General features: G+C 44.0%; 1 protein-coding gene across 1 annotated transcript in view; it reads right to left on the bottom strand.

Moving 5' to 3' along the window:
* Positions 1 to 18,492, bottom strand: part of KCNH5 (potassium voltage-gated channel subfamily H member 5) — a 146,547-nt gene extending 128,055 nt beyond the window's left edge. The window contains exons 1-3 of the mRNA XM_056492958.1: positions 18,420 to 18,492; positions 6,090 to 6,213; positions 1,662 to 1,768 (exon numbers count right to left, since the gene is read on the bottom strand). Of these exons, the coding sequence (XP_056348933.1) occupies positions 1,662 to 1,768; positions 6,090 to 6,213; positions 18,420 to 18,492 (304 nt within the window). The remainder of the gene's footprint in view (positions 1 to 1,661; positions 1,769 to 6,089; positions 6,214 to 18,419) is intronic.
* Between the last annotated feature and the right edge of the window lie 393 nt (positions 18,493 to 18,885).

Below are 18,885 nucleotides of genomic sequence, written 5' to 3'. Positions count from 1 at the left end.
TGACCCAAGGGGAAGGATCCCTGCTGGAGTCAGTGAGTTGGGGTCTCTGAATCCTTCAGAGAGAAATCAGAGTGCAAGGATTGAATTAAAGCCTGTGGATGGATTGAAGTATATTAAGCCACTCACACATAAAGTAAAGGTGTAAGTTTAAGTGTAACTTTTAGTGCAAGTTTAAGTTTTAGGATAAGTAAGTCAGTAAGTTTTAGTATGAGCTCTAACACTTTTAGTAAGTAAAAGGTTTAGATACCAAAGTAGAAGTGTGAGTTCTAATGAAAGTTGAAAAACACACTCATGTTTTCAGTAGAGGCTCCAGGACCATGGCTGCAGACAGTGCTTAGATATAATAGAGCTATAGTAAGAATATTGCTTACATTTTTCAGATAGAACCAGATAGGTAGTATGTGTAGTTTATATGTAACCTGGCATGTTAAGAAACTGGAATTCTAATAGGTTAAGGAGTGGTGATCCAAGTTTGTGTCTTAGCTTGTTGAGAAGATCCTATATAAGAGCTGGTATTGGGGGAAGTTGGGGCTTTTGCCATTGCTTTTTGCTTTTTGCCATTGCTTTTCTGCTTTTCCTGCCATTGCTTTTCTTTTTGCTTTTGAGGCTAATGTGCTTTGTAATAAATAACCTTTTAGCAACTATTAGCTGCTTCACTCATTGAAGATAACCTGATGAAGTTGGTGCCTAGAGCACAGGAGGTTTGTAACCCACAGATCCCCATCCCCACAGCACCTGCACCCTGTGCAGGGCACTGAGAGCCAGACTGAGAGAAATCTCCATCAGGACTGCTCTTGGACTGCTCTTGGACTGCTCTTGGACTGCTCTTGGACTGCTCTTGGCCACCAACCCAGGCAACTGGACTAATTCTTTGCAGATTAGAGAGGAACCAGCTTTTCTGGAGCACATTAAACCTGAGTTTTGGCTTTCTGTCTTGGGAAGATGGTCTGTGCTGGTGAAGGAGGCTGTTCATTCCCAGTGACAACCCCAGGAATTGCAACCAGCAGCTCAGCAGGTCTGTGTGAGGCCACCAGCATGGGCTGTGCTCAGAATGTGCTCTGAGGCTGACAACCAGCACTGCCCAGGACACAAGGTGTGACTGCAATGGCTCGTGGTTACGACAAAATGAAGAAAATCTCCCTGCAAACCCAATGCCACCAAGGAGGAGCAGCACAGGCCCTGGGTGTCATTAAGCAGTGGAAATTCCTGTTTCCAGCTAATCCCTGGGCCATGTGCCAGGCTCATGCTCTCCCCAGAGCTCATATGTGGCGGTTTGCACCTGCCAGGAGCAGCAGGAGAGCCCAGCAGGGCCTGGGTTCTCACTTGGAATTCCCTGAGGGATGTGGGGGAACCTCATTCAGCATTTCCTTTCACTTAACCCAGTCAGTTTCCCTTCAGGGAAACAATCCTCAAAAATAAATGTATTTTTGAAGGAAGGAGTCAGACTAGAGACAGCAGGGAACAACTACTATTCTTGGCAATCTGAATGCTTGGCCTGAAAAGAGAGCTCTCTTCCTGAGCTGTGGCAACCAAAATACCTGTTTCTTCTCCAAATCTTGCCCCAAATTTACCCATATGTCAAAATGAAAATTTCTTTCAGTCTATCACATGCTTTAAATATGCTTTACCCCTCCCAGCACCACATACAAATATATACATACTGTTTTTCTTGTAGAGGAGAATTTCGAAGCAGTTTGACTCATAGTTGTCAAAAGTCTGTCTGACTTTTTCAATGGTCTTCTTGTCTGTCAGTTCACCATACATAAAACTGAAAAAAAAAAAATATTTCAGTTTTTTTCCAGACAAGCAACAACATTGTTACAGTCCCCTTAAACAGCAAAAGCTGTTTAATTGAAGATGCTATAACTGTCATTTACCAAGGTTTAATTATGATTTACACTCCATTTAAATATTTAGAGTGTCACAAGGACACCTACAATAGTGAGGAACCATGACCACCTTCCTACTGTAAATGACTGCAAATAAATCCAACATAATGCTTCATTAAGTGCTTTACTGAGCATGTCTTTAAGGATATATGGTTAGAACAAGAGCTGACAGCTTCTGAAACCATTATCACCACAGCTGCAGCCCATGGCAGTATTGCTGTCAAAACAGAGAAAACTGAACAAAACCTCTAAAATCTCCCAAATTTTGTTCAATCCTCCTGAAAAATCCTTCTGGAGGAGGGATGTAACCTACTATGGGTAAAGGCTGAACTAATGGCTGCAAATCTAATCTTGTCAAGGTGCATCTGGGACAATAAGATAACTGGAATTCTTTTACTAAATACCAATACAAATAGAGGTAGGATGTAAACAGTGAGAAGCAATGACTGCAATGTGTAGCTATGCCTGCACTACTACCAAGCAACCAAATTCATCCCCATTTTTCTTACTGTATACTGCATTTCTCTAATAGCTCAGTGGAAAATGCTAAAAAGCTTTTGGAGACTCATCCCTCTCCAGGCTGGGAATATAAAAATGCAATTTTAACTCTGCTATTTCTTGCCACTTAAAACCATCTCATCTTTGCATTCTTTTCCAGGTCAGACCTCCAGCTGGTGTAAGCAAACCCAACCCCCTGACCTTACTTTTGACAGCCTTTGTAAGGAAACAGCCAGGCTTTTATTGTCATTCTCCCCTGGATTAAAAATAAGTGAAGGCTGCTCTGTGCAAATTCCCAACTACAGAACTGAAAGAAAATGGAACATCAGATAAAAGCTTTCAGACCCTTGGATGAATATACTTTTAATTGATCAGACTTTTTTCTCCCCCCATTCTCCTCGTTCACAAACAGCTTGAGCCTCAGCTGAAACCCACAACAGACAACCCTGAGGATGTGAAAAGGAAAAGCTATCAGTGCCTCTGTGGTTTCACTGCAGCTTCCCTTATTGATCAACGGACCTCCAAAGGTTCAATAAACATTTATTTTATGTCTGCTGCTCTGAAAGAAACAATAAAACAACATAGTGCTTAGAGGCTTGCCAAGCATTAAGGTACTCAATGAAGGCCAGACCATGAATGTTTTTTTTCCTCAGCCAGCCCAGGAGGCAGTGGAGCTGCTCCCACAACAGGGTGATGCCTGCCCTGGGTGATGGAAGCACCAGAGGGGCTGCAACATCTGCATGTCAGCACAGCTGCCCCTGCACTGCTAACACAGGCACAGTGATTAGAGGGGCATTAGGAAAAGCATCACTGACAGGGTGCTCAGGCACTGGAACAGGCTGTGGTGCTGCCTGGAAAGGCTGGCCTGGAACAGAGACTGGACAGAGCAAAAGGGATAAAATAGGAATTTATTGAAAGGATTCACCTTGGGCAATGGCTGGGGCTACACCCAAATCAAATCCATGATGGATCCTGGTCACGAGTTTCTACACTTTTATAAGTTTAGATTCATCTACATCTTGGGGTCAATTGTCCAAGCACAGCCCCAGGCTATGAAGTCTCAGCCCCTGCCTTGCCCCCTTTCCCTCACTGTTGTTTCTGCTTTTTGGGTACTGGGTGTCCTTGATTCTCCAGCTGGGAAGGGATTGTTTTGTCACTATTCTGTGAAGAGAACTCACTAACACCTGATATGAAGTTTCAGAGTCACACACTAAGCAGCAGAGATTCTAAAAAATATAAAAGCTGAAATCCAAGTCATCAGTGGAATTGCCAGCCCTGGAAGTGTTCAGGAAACACCAGGATGTGGCACTTGGGGACATGGCTTCGTGGTGGAGGTGGCTGCTCCTGGTGATCTCTTTCCCAACCCAGGTGATTCTGTGATTTTATAAATGGCAAGGCAGAACTGTCAGCTTTGGGACAGCAAAGGAGATGGCACCCCAGCAGCTGAGGCAGGGAATGGTTTTACCCAGGCACCAGGCTTCATCAATGTGCTGATCATCATTAACATGCACAGCTGTCTCGAGGACATGCAGAACACAGCTCCTCTTCACATTAACTGCCTTTCTCTCCCATTTCACCTCCTAACCTTTTATACATTTATACATGAGATGACAACAAAAAGTTTGATTTTTTAATTTTTTTTAATCTATGCCCCTTTTAATGCTCTGATGCATCTCTTTTTTATTTTTTTGAGACCTAAAAAAATGTTTCTCATTGTCCTGAAGAAAAAAATAGCAAGAATTTGTTGAGGTGCTTGATTTTACATGACTTATAATACAGCAAGTTGTCATTAATTAGTGTTAAAATGACAAAGACTACTTGATGATGAGAGGTGGACGATACCAGTTAGTGCTGCAGAACATCAATCAACTTTATGTTTTAAATTACAGGCAGCTTATTGTTGCAGTAAACCTGTAATGCTCAAATCTCATATTATATTCACACATAAAGAGACATTTTAAAGGCTTCTGGAACAATAAAAACATTTTTCAGAAGGCAATTTTTAACAGCACCAAAGGAACCTCAGAGCCTTCCACTGCACAAGTTATATAAGATTTTTGCTTATCACAAGTTTAATTTAATTTAGTCTGTCCTATTTTGTACACATGGAGGGACTCCTACTTCTTTAGTCAATCACTCTGTCTTTTTCTGCCTTTTTTTTTCTTTTTCTTCTTTTTTTTTTATTTAGTGCTTGTCAAATGCCTTGAGTGCTAACTGTACAAGACATAAATATCAAAACCACTCTGCTACTGAGAATCTTACTACATAGAAAACACACTTATCAAAGAGAAGCAAGACTTGCTGAAATACACAGAGAGAGGCACAATTTTAGATATTTTCTCCACCCCTGAAACAGACCAGTTGTCATTTAGGGCTCCCATCTCCCTCCTAAGGCATCTCTTGGCACAGAAAAGCCCTGTCTGAAGTTCCACATTGTGCTCCCCTCTCCTTTGGCAGGATGCAGAGCAGCAGCATCAGGGCAGGTCTGGGTCTGCAGGGCACTAGCAGCTGTTTGAGAGGAATTACCCTGGACAGAGGAAAAGTGAAGGAGGCATCCAACCCCACACCAGATTTACAGCTCTCTTCATCCAAAAGCGTTCAGGCATCAATTACAAGAGACAAACATCTGCCCAGGAGGAACAGCAAGCACAGATACACATCAATAGCTTCAAAACTCTGCAAGGTGAAGAGCTGACACCATTTCTGGGATGCAGCTCTGTGGGTCCCATGGGCATCCTCAGTGGGGCTCCTTTACACAGCTTTGGCACTGCAAGGACACAAAAATCAGGCCACAGAGGTGCCAGCCCAGCACCAAATCTAACACTGGAGCATCAGCTGGTCACCAGTGTATGGCAGCACCATCTCCCAGAAATTGTCACTGTAAATCACAGAACCACAGAATCACAGAATCACAGAATCACAGAATCGTTTGGGTTGAAAGGGATCTCAAAAATGCAAACCCCCTGCCATGGGCAGGGACACCTTCCACCAGACCAGGCTGCTCCAAGCTCTGTCCAGCCTGGCCTTGAGCACTTCCAGATATTCCATTCTCTGTCCCCAGTCACTCCCAGGAGACAGAAAACCCACCCAAACTTGTATCTCAGCCCTCCCTTCCTGCCTCTGTCCCTCATTTGCATTGCTCACACACATGCACACACATCAGGGAGCAGTCCTTCCCCAAAAGCATCTCTTTCTAAAGGATGAGCAGACACAGCTCAAATGCACATCCAGCCACAAATCACAGCTGCTCACTCCTGAAAGACCACCAATAAAAGAAAAAGGCCATAAAGCTGCAATGCTTAGAGTAAATATATCAGCAGCCTAATCACCTTCTTGGGAATAAAGATGCACTTTGTGCATTACTGGGGCCAGAGTGGGCTGCAGAAGAGCCCACTGCCTCCTGGCATGGTAGCAGCAGAACTCAGAACCATCTAGCAAAAGGGCCTTTGAACTGTATTACCCAAACCCCACTCTCTTTACTGGATCATTAGTTAGAGTATGCTCTCACCAATACTAGCCAGGATAAATGTCAAGGTGCTTTACCATGTTCTGTATAAGTTGCCAGTTTCATTTAAAGACAGTTTAAAGTCTTCAACATCTGCAGAACAATGCCTTTCCCACCTCAATCCCTTCTCCCAAAACCTCCCCAGCAGATCAGAAGTTTCCAAGTGCACCAAGTGGCAGCAAAAGCAGTGAGCATACCTGCAAGTGCTGCTCTTCTGCATGACGTCAGCTCGGTGGTACCCAGAGAGTTTGCAGAATCCGTCATTACTATAAACTACGGGCCAGTCCACAATCTGGGCGTTTCCCAACAAAAAACTGGACTCTGAAAGGACAAAGAGCACAAGAGAGGAAGGGCTGGTGTCAGTGGAAAGTACAGAGAAATCCTCCTGGTGTCACACAGCAGATGCAGTTATTTGTGACAGTAACTTCTGTCTTGACACTTCAGAAGGAAATGCAGATGGACATCTGAAAAGAATTAGTGATAAAACAGGATAACTCCTGGTAATGCAAGTAGCTTCCTACACCACAAAACACTGATATAAACCCCAATGCTTTAACAATTTAGAAAGCATTCATTTACTCACAACATCTGGGCAAGACAGCATGTTTTATTTTTATTTTACATGTATTTGAAAGCAACATTAAATTAATGAGCAAACTGAGTTTTAAATGCTGTATGTGTGCCCAAAGCTGATAATGACTCTTTTGCTTAGAGAAGTAATTTTTTCTTCCTGGCAGGTCTGAGTCTGTTTTGCAGAACACAGCCAGCATCCCTGGGATGAGGGACAGAGTGCCAGGTGATGCTGGGGCAAGCAGATGTTTTAAAATTGTAGTCCTTGGTAATCTTCAGTGTTTTCCTTATTTTTCCTGTTAATTTTCAATTTCATTTTGACTACAGCTATGGAGCTATATGGTGCATTCGCTGGTGCTAAAAAGATATTAAAATGTAACTATTAACAATCATTGCTGCATAAAAATTGTAGGAAATGTTCCTTTCAGTAGTTCTTGTGGGGGGAAAAAATAAAAAGATATTTTTACAAATTTTCCTCATAATAACCATAGAATGGTTATGACAACAACAGACACTTACTCAGGTGTGCATACTGATTTTAACATAAAAGTGACACTGAGTTTGCACGAGCTACACATGCCCTACACAGAGTGTTTATAACTGTGACTGGATTGTACATTCTCCAAATATTATTCTATTGAATATGGAACATGTACTAAGAAAAAATAGTATTTCTATCTTTTTTCTTTATAAGCATAAATTTTGAAAAAAAATCATCTGGAGATTATTGGATTTTCTACAGAAAAGCAGATTTTAAAATATTTAAAAGCCAACCAATGGGAGAAATAGAAGTTTAGATTTTGTGGAATCCAACACTTTTACTCTCAAGGCATTTACTCAGATCCACCACAAATATTCTTTAAGCCTAAATGTCAACTTTAAAAAATTGCTTTCCTGCCCACAGGAAGATGCCCTCCCTACAAACAGCAGGAGATATGGAGCAAAGGCTGAGCATTAAATAAAATATCCCTGGATTCCTCCAGCCCCTTTCTGCTGGGGCTCAGCCCAGCTCAGGGGACATCCTAAACCCCTGGGGACCAAAATGTTTGCTACAGCTCATCCCACTGTACTGGCATTCCCCTCACACCTCCACTAATGCCTAAAGATTTTTTAGCTTTTTATATATTTTCATATATTTGTAGCCTTGTAGATTTTTAATACACAGTTGTATACTTTTTAGTACATTTCCTGCCCTTTCTCATAATAAGCTGAGTCTTCTAACACATTCTTGAAATTCTGTTTAATCTTATACTTAAGGAGAGAATTTCAGATAAGGACATTTTGATTTCCACCAGAACTTAGCAGATATAACAAGAAAATAGAGCAAAGAAGCCCTGGGACCAGCTCCAAAGTGCTGATCCAAGGGTGGGTTACTAGGGTAACTGATTTCCTACTGAATGTACTGGCTAGATGTACTAACTAATTAACCTTATATAAATTGTGAAAATTCTTTTTCAATGTGCACAGAGCCATATTTGTGCACCAGAAAGCTTTCACTGAAGAGTTGCTTTTTGTCTTACCACTTTAACACTGGTGCAAGATTTCTCCCTTTTGTCATTAGGCAGGATGTCCAGTTTGGAAAAGGGGAGACACCCCCAACCCCCCAAACCTGGGCTCTCCCCATCACCACCAGACTCCAGAAGCTGGACATGCTGGGAGCATCAGCAATTCTGAATTTCCCAACCCACAGGCAAACAACCCAAGGTTGCACGTTAAATTTGGAAAGATTGTTTTTATCAGCAAGAACCATCTCTGGCCAAAATTCTGCTCACACGCCTCCACACAAAGGGCACAGCCTGGCAAAGAGGCACTCAGGGATGCTCTGCACATCCCTGAGCTCCCCAGAGCACCTCAGTCCAAAATCAGACATCCCTCCTGCCCTCTGCAGAGCCTCCCCATCCACAGGCATGAACTCCAGTGTGCATTCCCACCACATCCCTGCTGCAGGACAGAGCACACAGCAGGAGATACATGGTGCAGCCAGATAAACAGCATTTATGGCTGTCTTCTATGGATTTTATACTTATTTGCACCTGAGGGTCTCAAAATATTTGATAAGGTATTCACCAAATGGATCAAATCCACAAGAAACTTGGGAAGGCAAAAAATGTAAGGCCAAGCTACTGACAAATTGTTGTGGGTTTGTTTTTCTTTTAAATCCCATAATATTTGAGGTAAAAAAGATGCTAGAAACATCTTGGTAGATACATGCATTTTTAATTGTTAAGGTTAGATCACATCCATAATATTAGCATTAGAAGCTTGACCAGATATTAGAAGGTTTTCTTTCTCCCCCTTGAATTTTCCTTTACCTAATGTGACTTCCTTTTTTCCCCCTTGTCTCCTAAGCAAGCAAAGCTCATTCATCCATGCTCAGCACAGGAATGTGAATCTTTTAGGTTGGAAAAAGCCTCCAAGATGATGGAGCCCAGCTGCAAACCCAGCACTGCCAGGTCAAATATCTGTGTGTGTGTGTGTTTGTGTGTCCAATTCCAGCCAAAGGAAAACCTTGAATCAATGTTTGCCTCTTGTTAGAGACCAATAAATCCAACTGCAGGCACAAAGCCACAGGAATCCATGTTTCATTAATGCTGCTGCTCACTGAGCAACTTGACACAATTGAAGGAAGAACAGGTCAGTGTCTGACCCTTCAGTTTTATTGGGTACCCAAATCCCAGTATTCACAGAACTCTCTGTATTTAACTTACCTTATATTTTTTTCTTCAACAAAGACACAATTAATTATTCCCTATTTCTACAGTTACAAATCATAACTCCAGGCAGATTTAATTCTACATGAGCCAGTCCATACCCAGCTGTAAAAATCCAAACTGTGTACTGGATGACAGGACACTTTGAGAGAATCTCTGGCTTTGATCATAATTTTATAAAATCATGTTATCACCACTAACTACTCATTGAAAGTCCATTTCTGCAGTTCCCTCCAATGAGGATGGACCCACAGCCAGTTCATGACTAAATCCACCTGCATTACTGACTTTCATATTCCTACAGTTCAGATTCGTGATTTCCTGGCTAAGAAATGTCATCACAGTTGTGTCTTTGATTATGATTTCCACAAGTCTGTGGCAAATTCCACTCTGTCCAATTTCCAGCTGGCTGTCTGAACCAGGTGTAAGAAACAAGGGCTGGAAAAAACCTCATTTTCTTCAGAAGAAAAAGAAAGGGAGCCAACAAAGGGTATGGAAATGGCAGGGTGATGGGCATGGCAAGGACACCAGCACTGGGATCTCCACAGCCATATTCCTGTCAGATCCAATGGACAAGAACCCCATTCTGCAAGCAAGTCTTTTGAAAGAATATGTTCTACTGGGAATATTCTCAATAACAAGTGTTTCTGAAAAGAGTTTAGCTGCTAATAACTGGGCATCACTGAATCCAGCCACTGCACCTTTACCAGAACACACAAATTTACTTTAATTGTGTCACAACTTCATGGAAAGATCACAACAGGAATTGCCAAGGAGAGCCAAAGTTATGATGGCAGGGCATAAATACAGCTGATATCAGCTGTAAGGTGCTGGGAACTAAAACTTGTGCAATATCCATGCTGTGGCCCAGAAAGGAAAATCTCTCTCTGTGAAGCTCCCAAAATCACAAGTATTTTTCTACAGAAGCTGGGACTTCCCCACAGGTCAGTGAGACTGGTCACTGCTGAGAGCAGGACAGAAACTCTGACAGACTCTGGTGTGATCCAGCACATGGTGGAACTCCAGAAAACTGGATCCAGCTGACCATGGTGGGGTATCTCGTCCTCTGAAAACACATTCATGCAGCTAATTTCAAAACTCACACGATGATTATCCCAAAATCTCTGCTGATGTGCTCATCCTCGGATTTCTCCAATGCACTGAAAGCACACGTCCACTTCCCATTTCCTTGCAGACAAAAGGTCACATTTTTTATCTCTAAGCTTGTCTTGATGTCATTGCCTCCACCAGCCATCCTCTCCACCCATTGCCCTTTCTGATGCACTGTAGGGAGCCCAAATCCCAGCAGGGTGTGCATGCTGCTTGACAGGACAGCTCTGGACACCATAAGGAAAGCAGGGGCTGCCAGCAGCCCTGTCTGTCTCAGACTTGCCAGATTCCACTCAGGAAGGCAGCAGGCTTTTTATTAGCTAACAAAACTCTCATAACATATTTACAAGGTTTAATGCTGATGGCAAGGAAGCAGGGTATTAGAGGCAAACAGTCAGCAAAACTTCAGGTTGGAAAACACCAAATTGAGGAAAACAATTTTTTAAAAGGCGCTGCATTTGCTGTTGCCACGATTCTATTTTGTAAAAAGGCTCTTTTGTATAAAGGCAGCCTGTGCTGTAGAGCAGCAAGCCTTTAATCTTGCTCTATCTTGCAGCAGCTAGCACTCAACACAGTGCTGAGCCTTGTGATTGTTATTAAAACAAAATAAAAAGACCACGGTGTGCGAGCAAATTTTTAACTAACAAAATGCCTAAAGCAGTGCAAAATTCCTGTTATGTAATGACAGGAGAGCAAGAACAGCTAAGTCATTCCATGAGATATGCTTAACCAAGTGAGAAACCTTGTCTCTAATCATTTTTTCTCAAGAATGCTTGGGTACCACTCGCAACCGAAATTGTTTAAATCACCATTTTTGAGAATTCCCTCTCTTCCCAAGGAAACTGACAACTGGCCTTTTTTAGAAAGGTCACCACTGAAAAGACATTCTAAAGTAAAGTAGTAGAACACAAACAACAATAATGATTATAGCAACAAATAGAAGCAGTGTTTCCATCTAGAAACAAATTCCTAACTCTATCAACTTTACACAGAGCTGTCCTTCAGAACTGTCACCCTTCCACTGCACAGCAAAGGCAGCTCAGACCTCATAGGGACTGGGAAATATCTGGAATTTGCCTTTGTTTTGCTAATATAAAAGCACCAAACCACCTCAACTGCTGTCTGCTGATTCTCCTCACAACTGCACGGGGTCAGCATATTGCTGCAGACTTGTTTAGAGCATCTTGGAAAACTGCTCGGGCTCCTCTCTGGGTGTACTCAGGAGGGGTGTACTAAAAAATTTCTCTTTTTTAATTTTCTTAGCTTTTCTGAGCCAGTCTTGGTCCTGACAATACTCAGTGCTGTCTGTGGTGACTCCAGCCATGTGCTCCATCCCCATGGGATACAGAGGAAGATCCTAAGCCCCCTTGGGGGCACAGCCCTCTGAAATCTCCCTCAACAGGCACCAACACCCCTCCAGCTCTGGGGCTGGCTGCAGACAAACCTCTGCTCTTGAAGCAGCAACCTCCACCAGCGCTTTGTACTCCTGTCTGTAAAACCACAGTGCTGTTTTCTAACAAAGCTATAATTTCCCCAGTGTCTTTAAAGCATGCAAAACATCAGTGTCATCCAATTTACCCAGCACATTAAGCGTTGCTTGCCTGAAAAAAATAAACTCTCAAAGGGCTGACTCTTTACGTCACCTTTCTGTGCCAGTGCTGTCTTTATTTAATACTCATGTTATGGAGATGCAGAGAGGGCTAAACCCAGAGCAAGGTGTCATCACACTGACTGTGCTGAAATTATGCACATCCTGCCCCAAAAACTGCTCCTCAAATAATACAGAAGACAAATAATCCAGCTCTGGCTGAAATATTAAATCCACGTGTAAGCCACTCAGCTGGGACACAGCAGCTTTCAGCAGTTTAGCAAGCAAGCTCAAGAAGAAAAATTAGGGTCTACCTGAAATTTATCTTCTCAAAACTTAGAAATTTAACTGCAATAATTTGGAGTGTGGAAGCCCAAAAACAGCTCATGCCTTTACTGTGGCACATCACTGACCACAGGAAGAGCTCTGAGGCAATAAGGACATGAGAGCATCTCTATAAATTACCTGAAAACTGACATTTCATACAATTCTGATCACAGTTTCTCCCCAACACATCAGTTTATCTGAGAATTAAACCAACCCTCACCTATCCCAGTTATCATCTAAATGCCACTGCTGAATCTGCTCTCTATTAAAATTATTCAGAGCACAACATAGATGTACTGAGACTAAATTTAAACTGGAGCATGCTGTAGCTAGCTCTCACTCAAGGCACCCTCAGGGAGAGCCAGAATCCAGACTTCCAGCTTTATACAAATGAGAGCTCTGCCTTCCCATTCCCAGAGGAGAAAATCGTGGCACAGGAGCTCCTCAGACACGAGGCTCCTCCTGCAAACACTGAGCCCGCAGCGAGTCCTGGCTGCACTTCCACACAGCCTGGCTGCTGCTCAGAAAAACCTGTTTGGGCAGAAAATCGGCTGCATCCCCTGTGCTCTCCTCCCTGTGCCAGTGGTGAAGCAAAGCTTTCCACAGGACTGATCCCAAACCCCTCCTGGGTGTGGAGCCAGGCCCTGGCCCTTGGGATACCCAGGGCTCAGCACTTACAATAGTCAGTGCTCTGAGTGTGCTGATTAAACAAGTATTGTCTTCTTTTTATCTGAAAAGCAGATTATTAGAGTACCAACTCCAAAATCTTCTATTGTTTAATGTTATCAAATCAGAAAATCCTATTTCCTTCAGCTATCCAAGAGAATCATTTACAATCCCAGTTCACCACCAGACAGCACCCTGTAAAACAAGCTAATTAAATGTATTTCCACTTCCTGACATTATTCTTTGGCTGTATAGTCCTTCCAACTGCAATAAGAAAACCTGAATGTTTCCTCAAAAAAAAAAAAAAAAAAAAAATCAATTTAATTTTTTTCCTTCTCTCAGGTTTCAACATTAACCTGGGAATGCAGCAGCTCTTGCAGTGACCTCTTGTGGCAAGTGCTCAGCAGAACTCAAATTTCCTCCAAAGGGAGAGGATGGATACCTCTCCCACCAACCACGGGACAAAAGAGAAAAAAAGAAAAAAAAAATCAAGAATAAAATTAAATATAATAATAAAATGATAAATTATATGAGGAGGGGAAGGAAGGAAGGAAGGAAGGAAGGAAGGAAGGAAGGAAGGAAGGAAGGAAGGAAGGAAGGAAGGAAGGAAGGAAGGAAGGAAGGAAGGAAGGAAGGAAGGAAGGAAGGAAGGAAAGAAGAGCAGAGCCACAATTAGACATAAGACCACAAAACAGCTGATCATATCTCAAGGAAATCCAGCTTTTCCTTTTGCTAACAAATGGCATTCTTCAAGTTTCTAAATTAATAAAATGGCACAGAGCTTCCATAACTGTTTTTGGTTTTGGTTTTTTTTTTTTTTTTAAGTACAAATAAGCATTTTAGACCATGCAGAACTCCCCCAATTTCAGCAGCAGAGATGCTTAATAAGCCTGTGCTCAGCAAGCCCACTTGAAAAGCAAGGAAAACAGGGTGTCTGCAATTGCAAACCCCTCACATATGTCATCTAGTAATGCTTGTCAGAGTAAAAATCCACTTTGCACTGATTTATGTGTCAGCAAGCACCCTGCAGTCACAGGAGCTGCAGAAGGAGCCCTGTGCCTTCAAATGCCAGAGAGAGCCCCAGTGACATGAGCACCTTGGCCATCCCTTCAAAAACTTCTGAGCTGAACTGGAGGATGGAAACTTGCACCCCACGGTGCATCCTGCTGCTCTGCAGGGATTTAGGGAACTGCTGAGCTCTGCATTTTTCTCAGAGGATCCCAAGTGACAGACATCCACTACACTTGAAGTACTTTCCTTTAAAGAGCTTTCTCTGTGCAGCACGTGTAATTTAATTGGTGCCAGATGAAAATGCAACTTGTTTTAATATAGGGGAGAGAAGCCCATGTGTATCACATCACACATCCCTGCCTGGAAAACAGGAACCCTAGATGAGCCAGTAAAAGCAGAAGAGAAAAGAGACACTCATTTTATCTGTAATACCAGTGGAATAAAAATTAAAAAGGTGTCTTACTGCTACAGATGTGACACTTGTTTCCCCCGCTTTCCAGGTAACCTGATTGACAAAAATCACCTGTGAACAGGACTGATCCTTTCACCCATCAGTCACAGGGACCCAGCAGGGCATAAAGGTCTGTGGCAAGGAACTGCTCTTTGGGAACATGGCATAAAGCTGAAAAAGGCCAGGAATTAAATGCTAGATTCATTAAAACTCATGCTGAAATTCCCATGTAAACCTTACAGATTTCATCTCAGTGTCAAAATGCATTTGTGAAAGACCCACTTTCATGAGGAAGCTTTTAAGAGTTATTGCAACAGAAACAATACTCAATAATGATGACTCTTATCATAAATATAAGATCATATACTGTTTTTCACTAAATTCATCACCTCTTCCAAACTGTTAGTAGTCTTTATTGTGGATTGCTGCCAAGTCCCAGAGTCACCCTTTCCACAAATTCATGTTCTACCATAAAAGCAAACTATGCCATCAACATATACTTAATTTTTTGTTGATAGAATTTGTGAAGGCAAGACAGACTTGCATGGCTCAACTCACTGGATGACTCTGCCCGTGGGACAGGTCCATAAATCCCAGTCCTGATCTAGAGACTTGCCTAATTCTCTATCCCCTGCCCTTCCACAATGCTGAGCACAGGGCAGTATCAGTAGGAGCTCTAAATGCACTGAAGGAGTGAACAATAATATCAGTAATAACAGGCACAGCCTGCTGAGAACATCTTGGGAGAGAACATTGCCCTTAGGATGGTCCTTATTAAACATCCCAAATACTAATGGCACTAAAAGGCAGACACCTTAATGTGATTTAGCCCAGTGCTCTCACAAAACACCTTTCAGCTCAGCAAAAGACCTGGTGCTCTTGAGATCTAGGGCACAGCCAAGGCTGCAGCGAGATTGTATCAATCTCTGCGAGCCTCAGATAAGCCTCAATGTATTTTCACTGGGCTTGGAAAGAAGAAAAAAAGAAGATTGCAGGGAGTGCTCTGAGGTTACCCTGAAGACAGGTCTGTTTGTCCCTTTTACCAACCACAGCAGCCCTAAGGACAGACCCTGCTGCTCCCCCTGGGCTTTGGCTCTCCTTAAGTGGAGCTCAGCTGTGCTGAGAGCAAAGACCTGCAGAGCAGGGGCTGCCAGGCACCACCCCACGCTTTGGGAAGCACCTGTGATGCTGCCCAAACCCCGAAGTTCAACACTGACCTAAAACCCTTCACAAGCTCCAAGCTGTAAACTCGTCTCCAAAGGAGATTTCCCCAGGCAAGGTGACCCGTGGGACCCCCCCATGGCTTTGGGAGCTGCTCCATCCTTCCCAAACACACTGGCATGGACAGGGGCAGCCAGCAGGGCAGCCCAGCTCTGCCACTCTCCAACTCAGAGGGCAAAGAGCCACTGTCACCCCGTTTCACAGCCCCCTGGTCACAGCCACCCCACTCCTTCCTGCTTGGTGCTTTGCTCCTGGCTGCACCTGTGAGCAGTTCTCCCACAATTTTAACCTGATGAGCAGCCACAGATGAGGTAAAAAGGAAGGGTTCTCAACATTCCTAAAGAGAAAGTGCCCAAAGAGTGCTGAAAAATCAATATATGATTGCTACACACCACACCAAGCCTGCACACTGTGTTCCCGCTGCACCCACTCCCAGCCCTGACTTTCTACATTTTAAAATTATTACAATTTTGTCTATAAATTTTCTTATTAGGATCCATCTCTGGTAACTCTGAGTAATTTGTCTCCATCAACACTTCATTTTGAAGCCATTGCTTCTATTTCACCTGAAGAAGAGCCTATCTGCCGAAATACCTGCCTGATTTTTTCCAGCAGTACCCATAGCCTAATAGAAGTTATTACCCAAATCTACAAACCTTCTCTTGGCTGTTAAAAAAAGACTTATGATCAAGAACTGCAATGGGATAAACGTGACAAATCTCAAAGGAGAATGTTTCTGAACCAGGAACAGTGACAGAAAGGTTTTTTGGTGGGGGGAATGCTGAATATGTATTTTTAAAAACAATCATCAGTCTTTCCTTCATCCCATTCCTCAAACTGGTAATGAAAAATCCTTCAGAACTTGGTGAATCCAAGTCTAAAAACAAACCCAGCAGACAACCAGCAGACCAAATCCTTGTCTTCTAGTGAGCACTGGCAGGAGATACTTGAACCAGATTTGCTCCACTGTATATTATTAAGTTTGGATTAAACAGTACTGAATCCAATGAAAATTACTATTTCTATAAAGGATAAATAAGGCTATGTCCTGGATGACAAAAATAAGAACTAAATCATGCTTCAGCTCACAGCACTGACAACTTACATGAGTTAAATACAAATTCCCAATCTACTTTCCTCTTTGTGTCCAGCAGGGAAGATTTACCTCTCTAGCTAGCACCATGCTTAGACATCATCAGTGGCACAGCAAAAGCAGAATGAATGACCATATCTGCATGATTTATGCTCCTAAATTAGACCAGGTTAAAAACTGGAGGGGATACATGCTTTTAAAGTATAATGTTTGGAAGCCTTCTGAGCTTTCCCAGTTTTTGATATCTCAAAGCTTTACTGAGCTTCCACCAGGGAGGATGTGTGATTTAATTAGGGCATGATACAAAACCATGGCATTCCCAAACCATGCTCCCAGCCCTGCCACTGACATGCTGCACAACCTAGGGAAATCTGCTGTGATGCCCCAAGCCTCCATTTACGCCACAATTCGATGAAAGGTTGAGAAAGCCTCTGTATGTCCTCTTCCACAACGAGCCATGAAGAGTAATTAAATTCCACCCAACACTTTGAAATTGTCAGAGGCAAAGTGCTATGTAAATGCCTGTTAATTAAGCCTGCATTTAATATCCTGGGAAATAAATACACTATTGGGGGAAACCAGCTCTTGGAGATCGTGCAGCTACAGGGCTTGACAGGGAGTCAGCTGCCGACCACAGAACTGACAGAGGCAACACAACAGGGAGGAAGCCCCCAAAAACAAAGCTGGCATTTTACCACACATCATTTTAAAACAAATTCCAGCTCCTCATCCTGCTCCTGCTCATGAGGAAAATCCATGAATCACCAATTCACTATGTGCCATCAAAATCCACTCCAAGCCAGCACACCAGACCACACTGGTGTGATTGTGAGGTACATCCAGCACTGTGCAAGATGGAAAGGTGGAAAGAACATTTTCCAGCATAATTTCACAGCTTATTGGTGTCTTGATTAACACTAAATGTAGTAACTCTTCTCCATCCTCTGCTCATCTTTCCCACTCCTGTCCCCAGGTGCTTCCCCATGGCAGCATCGCCTTAAACTTGGGCTGACCAAGTTATCTTTTAGCAAACCCATCTGTGCAAACACTTCTATGCCTCAGTAGCTATATACCAGTGCAAAAACTACATTAAAAAATTGAATGCAACTAGAACAGGACTTCCCTAAAGCAGCATCTACATCAGCACACCCAAAGAGACAGTGGGCTGCAAACACATCGTAACTTTAATGGAGCTGTGTACAGTGCTCTGGAAAGGGAGAAATTAGCTCCAGCAGCAAGGAATAAGTGGGTGCCACACAGTCCTGAACTAGCCCTGTAAACATTCACCTAACAGAGGAGCCGTAAATGACCAACTGCAGACAGTTCTTCACCCATTTGCTCAGCCACAGGATTGCCATCATCCAAACCACAGTCACTCCCTCACCGCTTTCCCAGCACCTTCACCACAGACTTTAAAGTGTCACAGAATTGCAATAAAAAAAAAACTTTGAACGCTCTGAATGGAAATAGTTGCGAGCCTAATTATTACAAAACTAAAGAATAAGAGAAAGAAAAAAGAAGGAAAAAAAAAAAAAAAAAAAGAAAAAAATATCAGAGGAGAGGATGACAATTTATTGTCTCATAGAAGAGAAAAAGGTTCAAATTGGCGGTAGCGATCGCGATGTGAGAAGTGCGGGGAGACAGGGAAAGGACCGCGAGGGGATGCTCCGGAGGGGATGCGCGGATCCCGTTCCTTGAAGGCACCGCTTTGGCACCGACCCGCCGGGGCGAGAAACCGGAGGGACGGACGGACGGGCATGACAGGGGGGCATCTCTCACCGCTGGAGCGCCGGACGATGTTCTCCAGGAAGGTGTTCTGCGGTGCCACCAGCCCTCTCTTGCCGCCCGGCATCCTGCAGCGCCGGGCTCGGGGGCCGGGGGTGCGCGGCGGCAGCGGCGGCGGCGGCGGCGGCGGGGGGGGGCCGGCGGCGGCGGCGGCAGCGCCCGGTGCCCGTGAGTCGCGCAGGGGCGGCCGCGGCCGCTCATGGTAGAGGCGCCCCCGCGGCGGCTGCAGCGCGGATCTGGGGCCGCGCCGCGCTCCGCGCTCCCCGCGCCGCGCCCGCCCCCCCCGCGCCTGCGCGCCCGCCCCGCCGGCCCGCGGGGTGCCAGGGCAAGGGGGGGACGGGAGGGGATGGGAGGGGATGGGGAGGGGACGGGGCGACACGGCGTGGGGTCCGCCAGCATCCCCTCCGCCCGGCCGAGCATCCCCCGCAACCGTCTGAGCATCCCCCGCATCCCTCCGAGC

Source organism: Oenanthe melanoleuca, chromosome 5 (assembly GCF_029582105.1).
Source record: "Oenanthe melanoleuca isolate GR-GAL-2019-014 chromosome 5, OMel1.0, whole genome shotgun sequence".
Lineage (NCBI taxonomy): Eukaryota > Metazoa > Chordata > Aves > Passeriformes > Muscicapidae > Oenanthe > Oenanthe melanoleuca.
The sequence above is the reverse complement of the archived record's forward strand: the minus strand, read 5'-3'. Positions and strand labels throughout refer to the sequence as shown.